Genomic DNA, 20782 nt, shown 5'->3' on the forward strand with positions numbered 1-20782 from the left:
GTTTACCTTGGGTTGTGAAAGCTCTTACAGCTCTTCAAGTTTCTGGGTTTTTTTTGAAGACTTTTAATCTGTATTCCAGAGGATATCAAGTTCTCTGTATCCTTGTATATGCTACTTCTTGTTATGTTTTAATGTTTCTTTTTTGAATCTGTTGATAGCAGACTTTTTTCAACTAACCCAGATTTCAAAAAGCGAACTTCATAATTTCTACTTTTAGTAGTAATAGTTAGTGGAGGACTGGCTGGCATATTTATTTATATATCACAGAATTGTAGTGGTTGGAAAAGACCTTTAAGATCACTGAGTCCAACCATAAACCTCCATAAACCTAACACTACCAATTCCACGTCTCAACCATGTCCCTAAGCACATAAGGTGACTCCACCACCTCCCTGGGCAGCCTGTTCCAGTGCTTGACTACCCTTTCAGTGAAGAAGTCTTTCCTAATCCGACCTAAACCTCCCCTGGCGCAACTTGGGGCCATGTTCTCTCGTTCTGTCACTTGTTTACCTGGGAGAAGAGACTGACCCCCAACTCTCTACACCCTCCTTTCAGGTAGTTGTAGAGAGCGATAAGGTCTCCCCTCAGCCTCCTTTTCTCCAGGCTAAATAAACAACCCCAGCTCCCTTAGCTGCTCCTTGTAAGAATTGTTCTCCAGCCCCTTCACCAGCTTCATTGCCCTTCTCTGGAAACGTTCCAGCACCTCCATGTCCTTCTTGGAGTGAGGGGCCCAAAACTGAACACAGTACTTGAGGTGCAGCCTCACCAGTGCTGAGTACAGGGGGGCAATCACTTCCCTGCTCCTGCTGGCCACACTGTTTCTGATACAGGCCAGGATACCATTGGCCTTCTTGGCCACCTGGGCACACTGCTGGCTCATGTTCAGCTGGCTGTTGACCAATACCAAAAAAAACTTTCCAGCCACTCCTCCCCAAGCCTGTAGTGTCACATGGGGTTGTTGTGACTCAAGTGCAGGACTCAGCACTTGGCCTTGTTAAACCTCATACAATTGGCCTCAGACCATCGATCCAACCTGTCCAGGTCCCTCTACAGAACCTTCCTACCCTCAAGCAGACCAACACTCCCACCCAGCTTGGTGTCATCTGCAAACTGACTGAGGGTGCACTCAACCCCCTCATCCAGATCATTGATGAAGATGTTAAACAGATCTGGCCCCAACACTGATCCCTGGGGAACACCACTTGTGACCGACCGCAACTGGATTTAGCTGCGTTCACCACAACTCTCTGGGCTCGGCCATGCAGCCAGTTCTTTACCCAGTGAAGAGTACATCTATCCAAGCCATGAATGGCCACTTTCTCCAGGAGAATGCTGTGGGAAAAGGTGTCAAAGGCTTTACTAAAGTCTAAGTACACTACATCCACAGGCCGCCTTCCCTCATCCACTAAGTGCATCATCTTGTCAAAGAAGGAGATCAGGTTGGTCAGGCAAGACCTGCCGTTCATAAACACGTGTTGACTGGACCTGATCCCCAGGTTGTCCCTCACGTGACACGTGATGGCACTTGGGATGATCTGCTCCATCACCTTCCCTGGCACCAAGGTCAGACTGACAGTCCTGTAGTTGCTTGGACCATCCTTCCAGACCTTCTTGTAGATGGACATCACATTAGCCAGCTTCCAGTCAGCTGGAACCTCCCCGGTTTGCCAGGACTGCTGATAAATGATGGAGAGTGGCTTGGTGAGCACTTCTGCCAGCTCCCTCAGTACCCTGGCCTGGATACCATCCAGCCCCATAGACTTGTGGATGTCTCAGTGGTGCAATAGGTCACTAACCATTTCCCCTTGAATTATGGGGGTGTTGTTCTGCTCCTTATTCCTGTCCTCTGCTGCGGGGGTCCATGTATTCAGAGGGCAATGCATATATGTTAGTTTAGTAAAGCCTTTACAAGATAGGAATTTTCTTTTTGTTTTAAAATTCTTTGCTCTTTTCATTAGTTTCAAAGATTAATTTTTAGGCATAGATGGATTTATTAAGGAGATTCAGTCCCACTTGCATTTTTAACATGTAAGTGGGGAAAATGTTAGTGTTTTCCCTAACCCCTTGTAAATTAAGATTGCACAGCATGGGGATTGTGTGGGCTGACATGTAAAAATATTCCTATCCTAAACTGTAAACTGCTTTCCTACTTCGAGAACTTCATTAGAATTTGCTCTAGTTAATCTCTGAATTGATACTCAGCACAGCTGTTAGAGAAAGGATACTACATATATCACATAGCAGAACTCTTCCCTCCCATCCCCCAGTCCAGGCTTTTGCAACAAAGAAATGCTCAGGCATGCTACTGTAAAATCCTGCTTTTAACACAATTGTTACATTAGGAGTCTTGACAGCCTTTCCTTGACGAGTATGCAGAAGGCAGCTTTTTGTGCAGTATCCTGATTGTTTTTTGTAGAGAGAGATAAGGTCTCTCTACAGTGCAGTTCCTGCACTGCAACTCAATTCTGCTTGAAGGAGCTGTGCTCCCTGTGCTTTTCAGTTTGAGTTAAATTTCGTTATGCACATTATTTTTTTTTCTCATTTTCTTCGACTTTTAAAGGCTTTTTGTTGTGGAGTGTAAAACAGCGATGATTGCAATTATTTAGTGGTATAAAAAGACTTCATTAGAAATAAAAGTTCAACAAGAAAATTGATGGGTTGTCTAGACCTTAAGGCTTGTACTTCTCTCTCATCTCTGATGTGTGAAGCTGTGTTTTCAATATATGTTTTAATTAAGTATTACTGTCAAAAGTAGCAGTTGTCCTATTTCCACGCTTCTTTTCTCAATTTTTTTGTGCAAGGAACTACCTTGTAGGACTAATCCATCTAAAACTAATGTTTGGAGGAAGGCTAGCTTTAACACAGAAGAAACCTGTGGTCTGGTTTATTAAGAGAGGACACAAGCATTTGCGCTGGCACAAAGGCAGAGGCAACGTGGTACCAAGGGTAGAGAGCTGCATCTTTAAGCTGGTTTAACATGTGACACTGGCCTGGACTCACTTGCATATGTGTCCACCTTACACATTTGCATGTGTTGCCTTAGCATTGTGTGTCTCTCACTGTAATTTAAAATATTTGCGTATCAGTTATCCCTAGGCAGTTTGACTGGGATTACAATTGGAATTGGCATGTGTGATTACAATCCCTTGAGAATTTTCGGACTAGGAAACCTTTTTAAACATAACTAATGTGTATCATAAAACCATTATTGGAAACGAGTATAATATAATAGCAATAAAAGAATCATTGTAACAATAATGTGTAACATTCTTCCTGGAGAGTTTCCAGAAATAAGAGTAGATGGAATCAAACTGACATGTGAACACATACTGCTGCTACCCAAAATGGTAACTTTTTTGTAGTGTTCCTGTTAATGTAACTATTGTATTTGCTCAGTCAGAGTTCCAGTAACTCCATCATTGTGTAGTTTGTATGAATTGCACTTTTTGCTACAAAGAAATCAAGTAATACCAGAAAAACACTGAACTGTTCCATTTATTTGTCTCAAGTTATATACAAGTGTGGATCTTCTGGATCAAGAAGTTCCTGCCTGTTTGTTATTTGCCTTGCTCTGAAAGTTAATGAACTCCCACTGAAATAGATTCTGCGAATGCTTCTGATCTCCTGAATAGCAAGTTCAGTCAGGTTGCTTTCAATCTTTATTTAGTCTTACAAAAGCTGTCTATTCCTTATCTTGCAAGAAGGAGACTGTTTATAGCAGTTGACTCATTGCTCTCTGAAACAATAAGAAAAAATTTAACAAATATGTCTTCAATAAGCTGGTGTTGCTGAATTGCACTGTAAATGTCCCTAGTGAGCAAGAAAGTTGTGAGGAATGAAAAGGAGTTCTTTTTTAGAATTGACAGAAGATAAGCAGGAAGAGTATTTGAATTGGATAACATTGACAATGAATTACTGAAGGAAAATATAGGGGCTTTCACCCAGCAAACTAGCTGGGCTTTTCATCGTGTACTAAAAAAACCCCCAAAACATTTGAACAATCCACTGCAACAAAAAAAATGAGAAATTAACAGCTTAATTTTTTTATCTAGAGACAGAATATGAAGGTGCTCTTTATTAAGTTTTCTTATTTGTGTTATTAGGTAAGTATTATGTATTTAAATCAGACTGAGATGTGGAGAGAGAAAAAATTTTTTTTACTGTGTCAGATCTTATAGCTGGGAAAACATCACCATGCTTTTGGGCTGCTTTGTTTTTTGGGGGGGATGGGGGGAGGGAGGGAGGAGTGGGCAGGGCAGGCAGTTAAGATCTTTTTTGATTGGGTTGGCTTTTTTTCCAATACAAAAATGCTACAAGGCTACCTCTTGCTACAAACAAACCACATTTGTCTAAATGTCCTTAGTTCCTTAACTGCAACAACCCTTTCACTGAAAATTAAAATTTTCACTTAATGTGGTCATGGGCACCTGGAAACTTTGCATACCTGTCCACATTGGAAAGGAAAATTGACATTCTGCCAGTGTAAGTCATATCTGTGGAATTTAAGTATATTGATGTAGCTGCATCTGCAGTTTGTTTACAGGAGGGCTGCATTTAAAGATGGTGCAATAGAAAAAATAACAACACACATCAATATGTGGAAGCCAGCTTCTATATGAAGCACACACTAGATTATCATAATTCAGTATACATTTCACTTGAAATATACTAGTTCTAAAAACAAAATTAGTGAGGAGTGTGACCATCCTCAGTTGTTTCAATGCAGTCAGTTGGCTTAGCTTCGATCACAGAATCACAGTATGGTTTGGGTTGGAAGGGACCTTAAAGATCATCCAGTTCCAACCCCCCTGCCATCAGCAGGGACACCTTCCACTAGACCAGGTTGCTCAAAGCCCCATCCAGCCTGGCCTTGAACACCTCCAGGGAGGGGGCATCCACAACTTCCTTGGGCAACCTGTTCCAGTGTCTGACCACCCTCACAGTGAAGAATTCTTCCCAATATCTAATCTGAATCTACTCTTGTCCAGTTTGAAGCCATTTCCCCTTGTTCTATTACTACCTGCCCTTGTAAAAAATCCCTTCCCAGTAGGGAGGACCCCTGTAGGTCCCCTTCAAGTGCTGGAACGTCACTAGAAATTCTCCCCAGAACCGCCTCTTTTCCAGGCTGAACAGCCTCAACTCTCTCAGCCTGTCCTCATAGGAGAAGTGCTCCAGTCCTCCTACCTAGTCTAGTAGGTCTATATCCTTCGTATGTTGGTGGCCCCAGAGCTGGATGCAGTACTCCAAATAGGGTCTCACAAGAGCAGAGGGGCAGAATCACATCCCTCAACCTGTTGGCCACAGCATCTATCTTGTACTGTTTACATACTGTTTTTCTGAGGAAAAACACTAGGTAATTGAGTAGTAACGTCCTGTCCTGGTTTTGCTAGGATAGAGTTAATTTTCTTCTTAGTAGTTAGAATAGCTGTGTTTTGGTTTCAGAGTGGGACTTGTTATGAGAAGAACATTGATAAAAGTACAGGTGTTATTAGTTGCTGCTGGAGCTCAAGGCCACCGTGTTTGGCTGGTTCACAGCTGCATTAGGACTGGGAGGGAGAAGCGCAGTGAACAGCAAAACCCCAAACTGGCATTTGGATGTGCCAGTGAAATATTCCAAATCATGTCACGTCAAGTCAGTATATTAACCAGGGCTGACCAGAAGATGGGGGAATTCTCTCGGGGATCACTTGGGCCTCACTCTTCCGGGGTTTGGGCTATGGATCTCTGCTCCGGGATCACTGGCTGGGACAGGCTGGGCATCAGTCAGTGGGTGGTGAGCAACTGCACTGGGCATCACTCATTTGTATATTCTGTTACCACTGTTGTTATCATTATCATTTTATTTTAATTAGTAAATAGTTTTTATCTGAACCCATGATTCTCCTTGCCCTTTTCCTTCCAATTCTCTCCCCTACTCCCTGGGCGAGTTGGGAGGAGGGTGAGAGAGCAGGCTGTGTTTGGCTGCAAACTAAAAGGGTGAAGCCAATTCACCATGCGTCCTCACTTAGCTGTCTTCTTTTCTTCATTGAACTCCACCGATCTTGTTGCATAAATTTTATGTCTTTTTCTTTTTTTGCTATTTGTTATGTTACCTGCAGTTGTCAAAGTGAAGTGACTCATGATACATGATTTTGAGAGGCTGAATTTTGAAACATATGATCTTCCTAATCTTGAATTGCAAGCTATGTTTTCTGCTACAATAAACATAGTAGGTTCACAGTTGCTTAGAGATTTGACAGAAATACCTCATGTTGAAAGATTTTTCTGAGTAAATCTATCGTATTATGCAGTTGCTGTGCAGTTGCTAAGAAAATATGATGGCTTATTTGCCAGATTTTCCACCTTGCTAGAAGTTTGGGTTTTTTTAAAATCACATAGCACAGTTAATTATTGGAAAGGATCAAATAGCTGAAAGTGCTAAATCATTCTTTAAAAGTTTTCTGTCTTATTTAGAACTGAGTAGAGTTGAGTTTGGATGATTTTGCTGTTGAGCAGTCTGCGTATAAATGAAGTTCAAGAATGAGTGATAATTAACTGTTTAAAAAAACTGTAAAACTTACAGGAAAACATACATGTTTATAAAAAGGAGTAATGCTTACTTAAACTGTGTATACTCAGTTGGACAGCTAAAGATCCTGTTGATGATGATTTTTCATTTATATTGTATTTAAAACACTAAGAAGTGGCTTGCACTTACTGGATTCACATTACAGATTCATTTTAGTAGGTCTTTTAAAAATGGACTGATCTTTCGGAAGTCAAAGTAAGCAATTTGGTTAATGATTATGTTTGTGATATGAATGATGTGGTTGTATTGTAGTACCTAGCTTTGTTCTTTGATCAGAACTGCTTTGTTTTATGTACTGTACAAGGCCAAGATGGCTCTACTTCAAAGACTTTAAATCTTAAGTATAAAGAATAAACAAGAAATAAGGAAACAGTTGGGGGAGGGGGATGCTTTCCACTGACATAAGAGAAAAAAATCTCTGAATGGCCAACTGTTTTGATATGCATTAAAGAGAAGAGTTTAAAGGAGACTGGTAGCTCTGTTTTGCAGAATTTTATGGGGAGCTCAAATCAAACATGAAGAGGCATCAATGGCATAATCTCAAGAGTTGACTTTGTGTTGAGGTTAAAATCAGGGAGTGGAAACAGGCACGCATTGGAAGCACGCATTGTGTACTTGTGTTGACACCCCAATAGTGATTGAGAGCAGATATTATAGAGATGGACCACAGAAGCAAAATAATATTGTTTATGTAATAAGGCAATAAGTAAATGAAGTAACATCATTAAGTAGGCTACAGAGGATGACCATATCCTCTGTAATTAAAAGGAAGGATGCTGCAGGAAAAAAATTAATTTAAATCTGCTTAATTGATAGCTAGAGAGAGGTATATAAGTATAGCAAAAGAAAGACTGAGAGTTTACCAGTTAGATAGATTAACTTGTCTGTATGGAGTTATGTTTGTGAATCAGTGTAGCAGAAGGTGTGAAAGGTGGAGAATCCTGTACAAATTGGAGAGAGGATTAAGTGGTGCTCCAAAGTTTGGAGGGCTTGAAAGGGCAGTTACAGAAATAGGAAGAGTAGGAGTAAAACAAAGATTTCAAAACAGTTACAGTTGACTGTTGGGGAGGATGAGGACTTTTTTAGTTCTGATCTTTGGCTAGGAAAGGGTCATTGACAACATTGGAATTATTTTAAAGTGACTGTCAGCTGGAAGTCTGGGTAAAATGGGACAGACTGAAAAGATTATATTCAGTGAGTTTAAAGATCAAAAAAATGAATCATATTTAAAGAAGCAAAGGATATAGATTTAACTACAAAAAGAAAAGCATGTGTATATTGTGGGTGGGAGGAAAGTATGCTAAGAAGGAAATGCAAAACAAATCCAGAAATAAGATTTCTGGGTTTCAGTTAAAAAACGAGACTCTAGTAATGGAGAGCAGCTTTTTTTTTTTTTTTTTTTTTTTTTTGTTTAAACACCCTGTAACCCATTTTTATTTTGGTAGAATTAGTGATTTTTTTTTTTTTAATCAAGATAGATGAAAATTTGACGAGTAAGTGAAAAAAATGAATAATAGTTCTAAAAGGATATATTAAATTTTAAAGTACTTTTTTTCATAACTGTGAATTCCACACCTTCTTTTCTTAAACATTCTAATTACCATGATCATGATCTGAAAAAAATAATTGATTTTTTTTTCATTTAGTGTATTTAATTATTAAAATTTGAGGTTTAGTATTTGAAGAAATATTTTCATTATGATCAATTGCTTGTATTGGTTTACAGAAATTTCAAGACATTGAAGAAATGCACCTTCTTCGTATGAAAGAGATTATAGAATCATTGTCAAATACCATAAAAGAAACTCATTTACAAATAGGAGAGGTAATTTTTATATTATCATTTGTTTGTTTCGAATATGCTACATATTCTCTTAAATGGAACTTTTCTTACTGTGTTTGTGGTAATTACAAGGTCACATCTTTCAAATTATGGTAAATTAAGAATAATAAATAAATTAATTATTTAAAATAATCAAATTTTTATTACTTCCTGTTGCATTTAAAAATTAGTATCAAAAAATTTACACAATAAGTCTGAATAAATTTTGTTGTAACAAAAAACAAAATATTTTGACAATTTGAAGAATTTTTATTGTATTTCAAAGTTCTGTTCCCAAGATATTAAATTAGCACTCATTTCTCATATAGTCAGGATTGTATTCTTTTCTTTGACTAAAACTTGAAATTATATCACTCTGAAAAGTTTCCAAATTTTTCATACACTTTGGGTTTTAGGAGTAAAAGATCTTCACTAACAGCTTTTATATCTTCTTTTTAGATGTAATTTGGTTTAATTAATACTCCTTGTAATTAGTCATTAATTTTTAGAGATTCTGAAATGTAGTTTTATTTGCCTACACTTAGTCACTACTTTTCCTAAATTTTTATTTTCGCTGCTGATGAATGATGGTCACAGAGGTCATGCTATTTATTTCTGAAGCATATACATACTACCTTGTTGGAAAAACTTGAAAACAACAACATGCGTCTGTTCCTTTGTCAGACCAAAAACGTTAACAGCAGTAATGCTTTCATGCAAGCAGGTGGGAGCTGTGATAATACAGTAGTAACAGTTCACACCCTTAACTGCTGCTGGCTTAAGACCTTGCTTGTCTTCCTGACCTTGTAGTGGGACATGTTGCTGGCAAACTCAGAAAATGATATATACACAAGTCATTTAGATGGAAGAAATGAAAGTAAATCCTAGAACCATCATCAGCCTGCATTCTTTCATTCCTAATTTATGTCTGTATTGTACACACACTTGCTAATACTAAAGCAGAGAAGGGATTTCCTTAATAAAATGCCTGTTTATTTCTAGAAGCCCTGTGGTGTACTTTAGAGGGAAGCATTTTGAACCTTGCCTCTAGTGAAAATCACTTTTCAAAGTTAATTACATTCTTTTAATTACTGTTTTTTAAATTCCTTTTGTATGTGTGGTGTGGTTTTTTTGAAGGTGCACGAAGAGTTTATTAATAACATGACAAACACTACAGTTGAGAGTTTAATACAGAAATTTGCTGAGTCAAAAGGAACTGGGAAGGAAAGACCTGGTAAGAGATTAAAAATAACAGAGAAGGAAACGTTAATTTTAAAACCGTAGATTTCCACTCTTAATAAAAGAGCAAACCCCTGTTTGTTAATGTGTTATATTTTTAATGTATAGACAATTTCAAATTCTCAGAATTCATTAGCTTTGATATTAAATGATGCATAGCAATTGCTAACACACAGTTTATGTGTACTATTTGTGTTGATAAAGCATGGCAATTTGCACCTCTGAGTCCCTGTGTGTAGACCTTTAAGGAAGCTTTTAAATTATTATGTTCCCTGGTACATCAGTGAAAGTTGTAAAGAGACTAAAGTTCCTTGCACAATGTGTTTGTCTGCTATGTGTTTCTACATAAATTGTATTTCAAGATTTTATTTAATATAAATTTATGGATATATTCAGAACAGATATCTATAAAGCTGCTTATTGAACTCTTAGAACAGTTGCATCAGTTTATTTGGTTAGCTTGCAAAATTTCCATTTTAATAGATTGTATTGTAGATTGTTTCTTGACTAAGCAGCAGATTGAGTAGTGCTTTCTGAAAATACTGCTTGTTGGGTGTGGTGTATAAGACTTGCCTGGACTGGTGTAAAAAGACAGTCTCACAGTACTGTCTATCTAGTGTTATAGGAAAATCTAAGAGTTCACTTTAATATTTGGGCATGAATAGAGTCAGCAGATGTATGAGTACAGAAATTCAGTAGTGCTGTTTTCTATTTTCTTCAGCATTGGTAGTTCTGACTAGCATCTCTGTCTTCTCTTATAGAAGCACAGAGGTTTTTTTCAGAACAAGGATGTACATTACAGAGTAAATCTTGAAAATTTATATTAAATTGTTAAATATTATTAATAGATACAATTCCTCTGTGGGGCGTTTTTAGTGTAACATTGTTTCGTATTTTTTCTGTGATCCACTCATCCTGATATCTGAGTGGAATGAGGTAGGACTGTATATGGAACAATTTTTTTGTGTTTCCTGTGTATTTTGCAATTTTTCAGTAAAGATTAAGAAAGAAAAGGTATGAACTTCAGGGATTCGAGTTCAGCTGATCTGAAAATCAGGACAAAGATGCATGAAAAATCAATGTTCAGACCTCTTTGACTAGCTATTGCTGAGGTGTCATGGCTAGGGATTTCCATCTTGCGTTTAGGATTCTCACTCCATGGGTTACAAAGACCCTTGCTAATCCTAGAGCACTGTGCCCTTCAAGTAATCCATGTTATTAGTGTGGGTTTTTTGCTAGGCAACATATTAATTATAAGAAAAGTAACACTTCACTTTGTAATTTAGCGGGAGAAGTTATACACACTCTGTACTTATTTGCCGCTTTACAGAGTTCTTCAAATCCCATTTGTATCGTCTGGGTCCAAATAAAAGCTTTTGCCGTAGCAAATTTCATTTCTTCAGCTCTTTTAATAGCACTGTTTTACAGTGTTATTATATTAGATAATCAACTTTGTAAAGCAGTCATGGTGCAAAGGGAAGGCATAGCCAAATTCAACAGTAAAAGAATCCAAACTCACAAGAAGTTGTGAAATGTCAAATGCTAGAAACACAGACTGCCACTGATGTTAATTACAGTTACCCCTTCTATTATATTCATTGTATTAACTTAGAATCATACTGCTTTGACAATTACAAAGGTTTGGAAGGCAAATTGAGGTATCAGCCTTCTAAGAATGAAATGGAAACATCCAGTGTGGTAAGGGCTGCTTTTTCTTGATTAAAAAATACTTTTCTGCATTTGAGAACTGTTCTTAATAGAAAGGTATTTTAACTTATGGAGCAAATGTTGGAAGTCTTTCTGTGTGTGATGTATTTATTAATTAGGCTGGAGAAGGTGATGGCTCCTCAGACAAATCGAAATATTCAATGTAAAGATGATACTGACTTGCCGTACAAAATAAATGTAGAAAAAATGTCTTGCGAATGTCACTGTTACTTAAAATTCCAGTCCTAAATCTCTTTGAAGGAAATACTTTAAAATTACCCAGGACTATGTGGGCCTTCTCCTTTCCATATTATTTGTGGGCTAGTATACTAAGTTATAGTAGGTGAGCTGCTTTCTGAAATAGTGAATTTTTAAAACAAAATAAAATAAAAAGGTAATGCATAACAAAGCATTTTAGTTTATTACAATATGTTCTAGCTATAGTTACAGTTCTTCATAGCAGAGTTTACTTGCTTTTATTTATATCTGTGAAAATAAGAATTAATCTGAAATGAAGTACTGAAGAGGGCTGTTTTATTGCATGAGCCATAAACCATTTGCAATAAAGTTCTCTAGATGTAGGGAATTGTTTTCTTAAACTCTCATCTGCATATCTGAAATTTCTCTTTGTACAGGGATGTCCCTTGTACCAGATGATATGGGCTCCCTCTGGTGGCTAATTTATGTTACTTATGTTAAGTCGTAATATAAAGGGGCTTCTAAAGTTTAGCTCTGTTTTTCTAGTACAAATAATGTTTCTTTCAAGCAGCACTGCTTTGTGAGGTTTTTAAATTTCATCAATGGACTTCTTTACAATGCCTCTTTTTTTTAACTGCTACCTAAATAACTTATCTAGTCAGCTTTGTTACCTACTTCTTAAATTTACCATTAAGTATTTTTTTAAAGTTTAGTTTATAGTTTACAATTTTTAGTAACGTGATATTTGAAGGAGTTGTATTTGTTATTTGTTTTCTCACTTCCATTCAGTGTAAAAAAAAAAATAGCCACATACATCCAATTACAACTATTTTAACTTTAACTGGAAAAAAAAAAATCACTTCTTGTGAAACATTGAAAAACAGAAAGAGAGCTGGCAGGAGCTGGTAATTCAGTAAGGTCAGAATTCAGGTTATAATTTAACATGTTCTCTGAATTGTTTCTAACATCCAGAGGGACCCACTCTAGAAGTGGGCCTATGTGATCTCGTGAGGTTCAACAGAACCAAGTAGAAGGTCCTGCACCTGAGTCAAGGAAGTCCCTGGTATCAGTACAGGCTGGGGTTGAAGGTATTGAGGGCAGCCCTGTGGAGAAGGACTTGAGGGTGCTAGTGGATGAAAAGCTGGACATGAGCTGGCAATGTGCACTCACAGCCTAGAAAGCCAACTGTATCCTGGGCTGCTTCAAAAGAAGCGTGGCCAGCAGGTTGAAGGAGGTGATTCTGCCCCTCTGCTCTGTTCTGGTGAGATCCCACCTGGAGTTTTGCGTCCAGTTCTGGAGTCCTCAGTGCAAAAAAGACATGGACCTGTTGGAGCAGGTCCAGAGGAGGACCACAAAAATGATCAGAGGGATGGAATACCTCTCCTATGGGGAAAAGGCTGAGAGAGTTGGGGTTGTTCAGCCTGGAAAAGAGAAAGTTTGGATAGACATTATTGCAGCCTTTCAATACTTAAAAGGGGCTTATAAGAAAGATGGGGAGGGACTTTTTAGTAGGTCCTGTAGCAATAGGACAAGGGCTGTTTTTTTAAACTAAAAGAGCGTAGATTCAAAGTAGATGTAAGGAAGAAATTTTTTACAATGAGGGTAATGAAACATGGGAACTGGTTGCCCAGAGGGGTGGTAGGTACCCCATCCCTCAAAACATTCAAGTTCAGGCTGGACAGGGCTCTGAGCAACCTGATCTAGTGGAATTGCAGGTTGGACTAGATGACCTTTAAAGTTCACTACCAACCCAGTCTATTCTCTGATTCTATGATATGTTCCTGCTGTTAGGTTTGATACCATCCGTTGGAAGATGCTTTTGTCACTCACATGGTCCTGCAGTGTTCATTAAAACTTATTGGCCACTTCTGATGAATCAGTTTTCTGTTTGATAGGCTGTTGCTCCATGTTCCTTGGCAAATTCATTTATTCCATGGCAGAAAATGTCTGCTCTTCTTCCACCCTAAGTATATGTTAAATCAGTAGCAGAGATTATGTCTATTCCAGATTAATGACATATCAATGAGTTCTAGCTTTATTTACTTAACCTTTTAATAATGTATTTAAGAATTTATTTGTTCCAGTATGAAAAGTTGTTGCCACATGAAATAGAAACTGCTTGGAAGTACGAGCTCATGTTCTTCTTAGATCTTCTCTGGGAAATTGGCAGGATAATATCTAATGTGTTTGAAGAGGTTAGTGTATGCCTATATAGCTGTAATTGGTCATGAATGATTTTTAATTTTTGATTACTGAATTGCTGTGCCCTCTTCTTATATGTGGGGAACTAACTGTGTGGGTTTGTCCCTGTATTAGTTTTTGCCCAAAATTTTTATTATAGTGCAGACAAAAATGAAAAGCCATAGTCTTTGCTGACTCCTTAGCCCTCCAATAAAACAGTGATCTGCAGATGGCAATTATTATGTACGCTGTGCCATTATTCAATGTGAGAGAGGCACTGGATCATCTTTAACTATAATTTAAAAAAAATTCTTTGGTTTTTGTGCTGACTTCATCCATCTTTCACAATATGAATAAGCTAGAACATGATTTGAAACTGCAATACACAAGTAAGCAGAGAAGATCTAGCAAAGGTAAATGCTCACATGCAAGTTATCTTTTAAGTGTACCAGTAAAAACATGGACTGTGGAGAACACAAGCCCATAAAAATACTTCTTGTCTCATTATCCATTCAATAAACTTGAATGGGTAGTGAAAAGTTATAGGAAACAGTTAAAAGTATGTGTGATATTAGAGGTGATGAGTCTGAGATAGATAGTTTCAGAATCATGTTCTGGTAACAGACAATACTGTGAATGAGCCACCTTGGACCCTGAGGTCCCCACCTGCCAGCCGGACAGGGAGTCATAGGAAGTGTGCTGCCTTCCAGGAGCTAAAGTTCAGGATGTTGCTGAGTGGGTACCTCAGGTTGTTAAGGGCATGGATTACTATCCGTTGTTACTCATTCACGTGAGCACAAATATGCTGCAACCCATAACCTGGGCAGAATTGAGAAAGACTACTGAGCTTTGGGGCAATAAGTGAAAAACTTTGGAGCCCAGGTTATCTTTTCCTCCATTTTACCAGTCAGAGGCACGGGAACAACCAGAAATACACCTATAGAACATATCAAGCTCTGTCTACGTGACTGGTGTTGCAGTGAAGCTTTTGGGTTTTATGAAAATTGAATGGTTTTTTTCTGACTGTAACCTGTTAGGGAGGGATGGGATCCATCCATCTAGAAGGGGCAAGGGGATCTTTGGCAGCAGGCTGGCCAACCTAGTTAAATGGGCTTTAAACTGAAGAACTTGGAGGGAGTGCGAGCCAAAATGCAGTACTCAAGCCATTACATCCAGCTGGGGAATCAGCTTGGCCAATCAGAGCAATAACAAATGTTCCTCAGCTCTTTGCTGTGATGAGAATCAGGCGGTCTTCCCCCTTCTACAGTTAAAGCTGCGTGCTCAACTCCCTCTCTGAAATGCCTGTACACCGATGCATGCCGCATGGGGAATAAATAGGAGGAATTAGGTATGTATGTGTGGTTGAAGGGCTATGATTTAATTGCAGTTATGGAGATGTGGTGGGATAGCTGACATGACTGGACTGTGGTCATGGATGGCTATGTCCATTTTAGGAAAGACAGGCCAGCAAGGCAGGGTGGTAGAATTGCTCTTTACACGGGGGAGCAACTAGAATGTATTGAGCTCTGCCCAGGGGCGAATGAGAAATGTGTTGAGAGTTTGTGGATAAAAACTATGGGGCAGGCTAATATGGGAGACACTGTTGGGGCTGTTCATGACAGGCCAGCTGATCGTGATGAGGAAGCTAACAAGGCTGTCTACAGATTGTGAGTAGCCTCATAATCACAGACTCTGGTTATCATGGGAGACTTTAATTACCCTGACATTTGCTGGAAAGGCTACACAGTGAGGCACACACAGTCTAGGAGGTTCCTGCAGTGCATTGACAATAACTTTTTGACACAGATGGTAGAGGAGCCAACAAGGAGAGAAGAACTCCTGGACCTTGTACTGATAAACAAGGAGAGACTGGTCGAGGAGGTGAAGGTGGGGGGCAGACTTGGCTGTAGTGACTATGAGATTGTGGAGTTCAGGATCACATGCAGTGGACACAGAGCAACAAGCAGAACCGCAGCCCTGGACTTCAAAAGGGCTAACTTTGGCCTCTTCATGGAGCTGCTTGGAGAAATTCCATGGGATAGGGCACTAGATGGTAGGGGGGCCCAAGAGAGCTGGTTAATATTCAAGCACCATTTCCTCCAAGCTCAGGATCAGAGCATCCTGAAGAGTAAGAAATCAAGTAGAAGAGCCACTACATCTGCATGGTTGAGCAGGGAGCTACTGGATAAACTCAAGTGGAAGAAGGAGGTTTATAGAACATGGAAGAAGGGGCTGACCACTTGGGAGGAGTACAAGAATGTTGTCAGAGGATGTGGGGATACAAGTAGGAAAGATAAGGCCTCCTTAGAATTAAAGCTGACAAGGGAGGTCAAGGACAACAAGAAAGGCTTCTTCAAGAACACTGGAGGCGAAAGGAAGACTAGAGGAAATGTGGGCCCACTGCTGAATGAAGTGGGTGCCCTGGTGACAGAGGATACAGAGAAGGCAGAGTTACTGAATGCCTTCTTTGCCTTGGTCTTTACTGCTAAGGCTGGCCTTCAGCAGTCCCAGACCTTCAAGACCACAGAGGAAGTCAGGAGAAAGGAAGACTTTGCCTCAGTTGAAGAGGGTTGGGTTAGAGACCAGTTAAGTAAACTGGACATCCGCAAATCCATGGGCTCTGATGGGATGCACCCGCAAGTGCTGAGGGAGCTGGCAGAAGCTGCCTAAGCCACTCTCCATCATATTTGAGAAGTCCTGAAGAACAGGAGAGGTGCCTGAGGACTAAAGGAAAGCCAACATCAATCTTCAAAAAGGGCATGAAGGAGGACCCAGATAACTATAAGCTGGTCAGCATCACCCCCAGCCCTGGGAAGGTGATGTAACAGCTTGTTCTTGGAACCATTTCAAAGCATGCTGAGGAAAAGAGGGTTATTGGGAGCAGTCAACATGGATTCATCAAGGGGAAGTCATTCTTGACCAACCTAATAGCCTTTTATGATAGCATAACTAGACAGCTAGATGAGGGGAGGGCAGTTGATGTGGTCTGCCTCAACTTCATCAAGGCTTTCAACACTGTCTCCCATGGCATCCTCACAGCCAAGCTTAAAAAGTTTGGATTGGATGATTGGGCAGTGAGATGGATTGGGAACTGGCTGAAGGACAGAGCTCAGAGAGTTGTGGTCAGTGGGGCAGACTGTAGCTGGAGGCCTGTGGCTAGTGGTGTTCCCCAGGGGTCAGTACTGCATCCAGCCCTGTTCAATGTATTAATCAGTGACCTGGACGAAGGACCAGAGTGTACCCTCAGCAAGTTTTCTGATGATACAAAGCTGGGAGGAGAGGCTGACATGCCAGAAGGCTGTGCTGCCATCCAGCGAGACCTGGACAGGCTGGAGAGTTGGGCAGGGTTAAGAAAAAAGGGTTAAGAATAACTGTATTTACTCCTAAGAAATTTTACAAACAAGTTGGTCCTTTCCTAGAGATTGAGAGGCAAAACAAGGGCCATAGAGTATTGAAGTTTGCTTTGATTAAAGCTACTAGCTTTTTATGTGCCTGAATAATGAACTCTGTTTTGAGAGAAAGACTTGAAACATTTCTGGGTGTTATTTTTTCCATGGGTTTGTTTGATAACCTGATAGTTCGTAACATTTATAAAAATGCTTTTCTCGGACACTGAACAGCAACAAAGTAGATGGAAATAAAAATTGAAAATTGTTAATACTAATTTTTGAACAGCTCTGCATGACATCTTTGAGCTGCTTTCCTACAATGAAGTGTAACAAAACCAGTATTTATTTTATGTTCTTATAAATTATTTTCTTTATATTTTCTGTAAATATTGTGAATACTTTAATGCTGCCAGCACTTGTGATTAGATGCATAAATAGCCTGAAGTGTCACAGTTTCTCAAAACCTGTGCCCACACATAATTCTAAACAGAAGGCTGACTGAGGAATGAGTTTAGTTTATCAACACTGACAGTATCCAAGGGATTCAGAAAAGTATTAGTTGTAAAGAAGTAAATGGAAGAAATTAAGTGTGGATATCTTTGAGGATTTTTATGAGAAGATGGACTTGATGCAGAAAAAAAAGTATTTAAGGGTCCTGTGCTGTAGAGCTGTTTTCAATGAGGATCTGCAAGCTCAAGAACTGTACCTACAAATCTGTTGTAATTCCTGTCCTAGATGTCTATTTTATTTTGCCTGCAAAAATTGGGTCTGTAATTATTCATAAACAACAAACCTGCCAAAGCTGATGTGGACTTAAGGAGGTCAGACAGATGTCAGCATAGATTTTTAATAATTGCATATACCTAGGTTGCAAACTTGTTTTAGATTGTGATTTATTTATTTTTAATGGTCTAGAGAGTTATGACTTAAAAGTTTTGTTCAAAAAGACTCTTAATGAAAGTGGAAGACTAGTAGTGTTCATGAAAATACTTCAGACCATATCTGTAAATACAACAGGGCAAAAGCTGGATTTTGAATGAACTTGGACACTCAGTAAGATGAAGCGCTATTGGATGCTCTAGAATTTTCATGCTACAAACAAAAGCAGTTGCAGCCTGAGGCAAATAATTTTGGGGGGCTGTGGGAGCAAAGCAATGACCATTTCAGTAACTTATTTAGGAAAAAGATATTAATTACGTGATAGTCATCAGAAAATGCAGTACTATAGTATGCAGGATAGGTGCTACTATGTTAATAAAAGTAATTATTGAAGAGCTTGTAAAGGTCTGAGAGCAGAAATAACATAGATGTGTTTTATGCTAATAAAGTAAATAAGGCCTGTACTTTAGTTACATAAAGTAGCATAACCTTATATGGAATTAATATTGAGTGAAAGGTTTGAGGATTTTGATTTATTTATTGGAAACATATTTTTATTTTGAGATAGGAATTGTTCTTTGGACAGAATTAAATAGACCATTAACTAAATGGACTTTTCAAACATTAAATTTTCACAGGAAGCGTAGTTAGCAAAGTTAGAAAGATGTGTATCCTTTTCTCTGTCTGTTTTTGGTTTTTGAGGGGGTTTTTTGTTTGTTTTTTCTATCAGAAGTTAAAGCTTACAGGAAATGAAACTTTCTTAAATCTGGAAAGATTTGGAAACCTGCTTATAAATGTCTGTACCTGTAGTTCATTCTTAGTAGTGCAGTGTTTGTTAGAGAAGAGCAATGGCTTGAATCTTGTAGCACAAACTTTTTTGAGGAAAAATGTGGTTTTAATCTAGGGAAGCAAATACAAGAAGCTAAAGTCAGACAAACTCAAAACCACCTGTCTTGTCTAATAGTCTGCCTTTCTAATAAAACTGAAATAAAGCCCAAATTGTGCATGTAATAGTCTATCTAGTATTAGTGGTCACTAAGTTGTGTTGCACAGGGTCCTGCTTCTAATTAGTTCATAGTTTCACTGACAATAATACTGCAACATGATAGTACATTATACTAGGACAAACTACTATTGGGTAACTTCTGCATTGAATTGACTGCCTGGTCAGACAGATCTCTATGAAATGCTCTTTCTTGAACACAAATATTTCTTCTGGCATTTAAAAATGAATTATCATTTGAATTGCATTTGACCTTGTGTGTCCATGGTGGTTCTCAAGAAGTGCAGGATCTTTTCTGCTTTGTCTTCATTATCTTTTTGTTGTTGTTGCCTTAGCTGCTATAGATTACCTGGGTGGCTTTCTGTGTCAGTAATTCCATTTTAAATTATGGATGTTGCTTGTCTGCATTTTGGCAGTGTAAGGTGCAGTGGGGTACCACTTGACCTGCTGCCTGAATAATATGAGGACAGGAAAAAAAATATCTAAGCAGTAGCTAATAAGGCTAGCTGCACAAACCCAAGCCCTGGTTTAACCATAACAATAAAATTTCAAATTCCTATCTTGTATTAACAGTGCTTGTAATTTAAATTCTGTGTTTAAAGATTAAATGAATTTATTTTGAAGGTTTTTTTCTATTGGTTGGTTTTTTTCATGGGAAAAAGGGTATCTAGAAAAACAGTGTAAGAAACGCTGTTACTATCATTAAAACTCTTCCTACTATTGTTAAAACTCTTTCTAAGCAACTTGGTTTCAGAGAGTCCCTCTCTATTTTACTGTCATAGCCGATACAATCCTTCAGAGGTTTGTGTAGTTCTGTATCATTTTTGATAGCCTGGTTCAGGAGGAACAGACAAGGAGTGGAAAATCAGGGTCTTGTCACGTGGATTTGTCCTCTTTGCAACTACTAACTTAGGTACTGTTATGGATAATATTGGATGATAGTATGCATATTTTGTGTTTAAACGCTAAGACATATTTCAAGGTCAAGCCTGTACTGTCTTGGACTCCAAGTAGCTTTTTGGGCATAAATGTGGAGAAGGGTGATTTTGCAGTAATCCTTAATAACATGTCTCTCAATGTTATTCCTGTGGTTTCAACTTTCTCCTCATCCTTGCCATAAGCTGCAGAAAAAGCACACCAGGAAGAATTTAACATTTACTTTCTTTGCTTATTGATGGCACATGTATCTTAACCTCTGACTATTTAATGGATTTAAGTTCAGAACTTCAGTAAGAAACTATACCCCTCTTGATTTACAGGGACAGTATGTGACCATTAAAAAGACATGATTTTTTGAAGCATTCTTTAAAGATGAGGGTTATAATTTAACACATTTACAGTGTCTAGTGCTCCAAAATACTAGCTGACTCTTCCTTAAAAAGAAAACTACTTGAATGTGTCTGGACATTTCTTTCATCTCCGCATACTTGCATGGTCTGTCTTCAGCAGGTGAAACATGCACTGTGCAGTTGGGCAGAGCCATTTGTTACAGATACTTATATTTATAGACTAGGCTTATGCAGTTCTGCTTCTTAGTATTTTTACACACACACACATATAGATTTGCATAAGACTTTGCTACTTGCATCCCAATTTGACAGAGAATTAGAGGTTCCAGGCTTCACAAAAATGAGGAGTCAGATAGAGAAGGACCCAAACTAGTCATGCCATGTAAGGCAGAGGCAGTTCTAATGAGGTAAGTTACTTTTTTGGATAGTCAGTAGACATTTGAGTGTGTTTGTATGTATGTGTGTATGTTGGCCAGCCACTTAGCCTGTGGATAGTTCAAAACCAGC

The 20782-nt window shown here is 38.6% G+C and overlaps 1 protein-coding gene across 1 annotated transcript in view; it reads left to right on the top strand.

Moving 5' to 3' along the window:
• The window catches only part of LOC104522880 (F-BAR domain only protein 2-like), a gene marked incomplete at both ends in the record, with an annotated part of 28874 nt that extends 12747 nt beyond the window's left edge, over positions 1-16127 (top strand). The window contains 5 exons of the mRNA XM_029084328.1: positions 8295-8393; positions 9528-9624; positions 10624-10643; positions 13619-13729; positions 15522-16127. Of these exons, the coding sequence (XP_028940161.1) occupies positions 8295-8393; positions 9528-9624; positions 10624-10643; positions 13619-13729; positions 15522-16127 (933 nt within the window). The remainder of the gene's footprint in view (positions 1-8294; positions 8394-9527; positions 9625-10623; positions 10644-13618; positions 13730-15521) is intronic.
• Between the last annotated feature and the right edge of the window lie 4655 nt (positions 16128-20782).

The sequence above is a fragment of the Antrostomus carolinensis genome, unplaced genomic scaffold (genome assembly GCF_000700745.2).
Source record: "Antrostomus carolinensis isolate BGI_N321 unplaced genomic scaffold, ASM70074v2 scaffold3183, whole genome shotgun sequence".
NCBI lineage: Eukaryota > Metazoa > Chordata > Aves > Caprimulgiformes > Caprimulgidae > Antrostomus > Antrostomus carolinensis.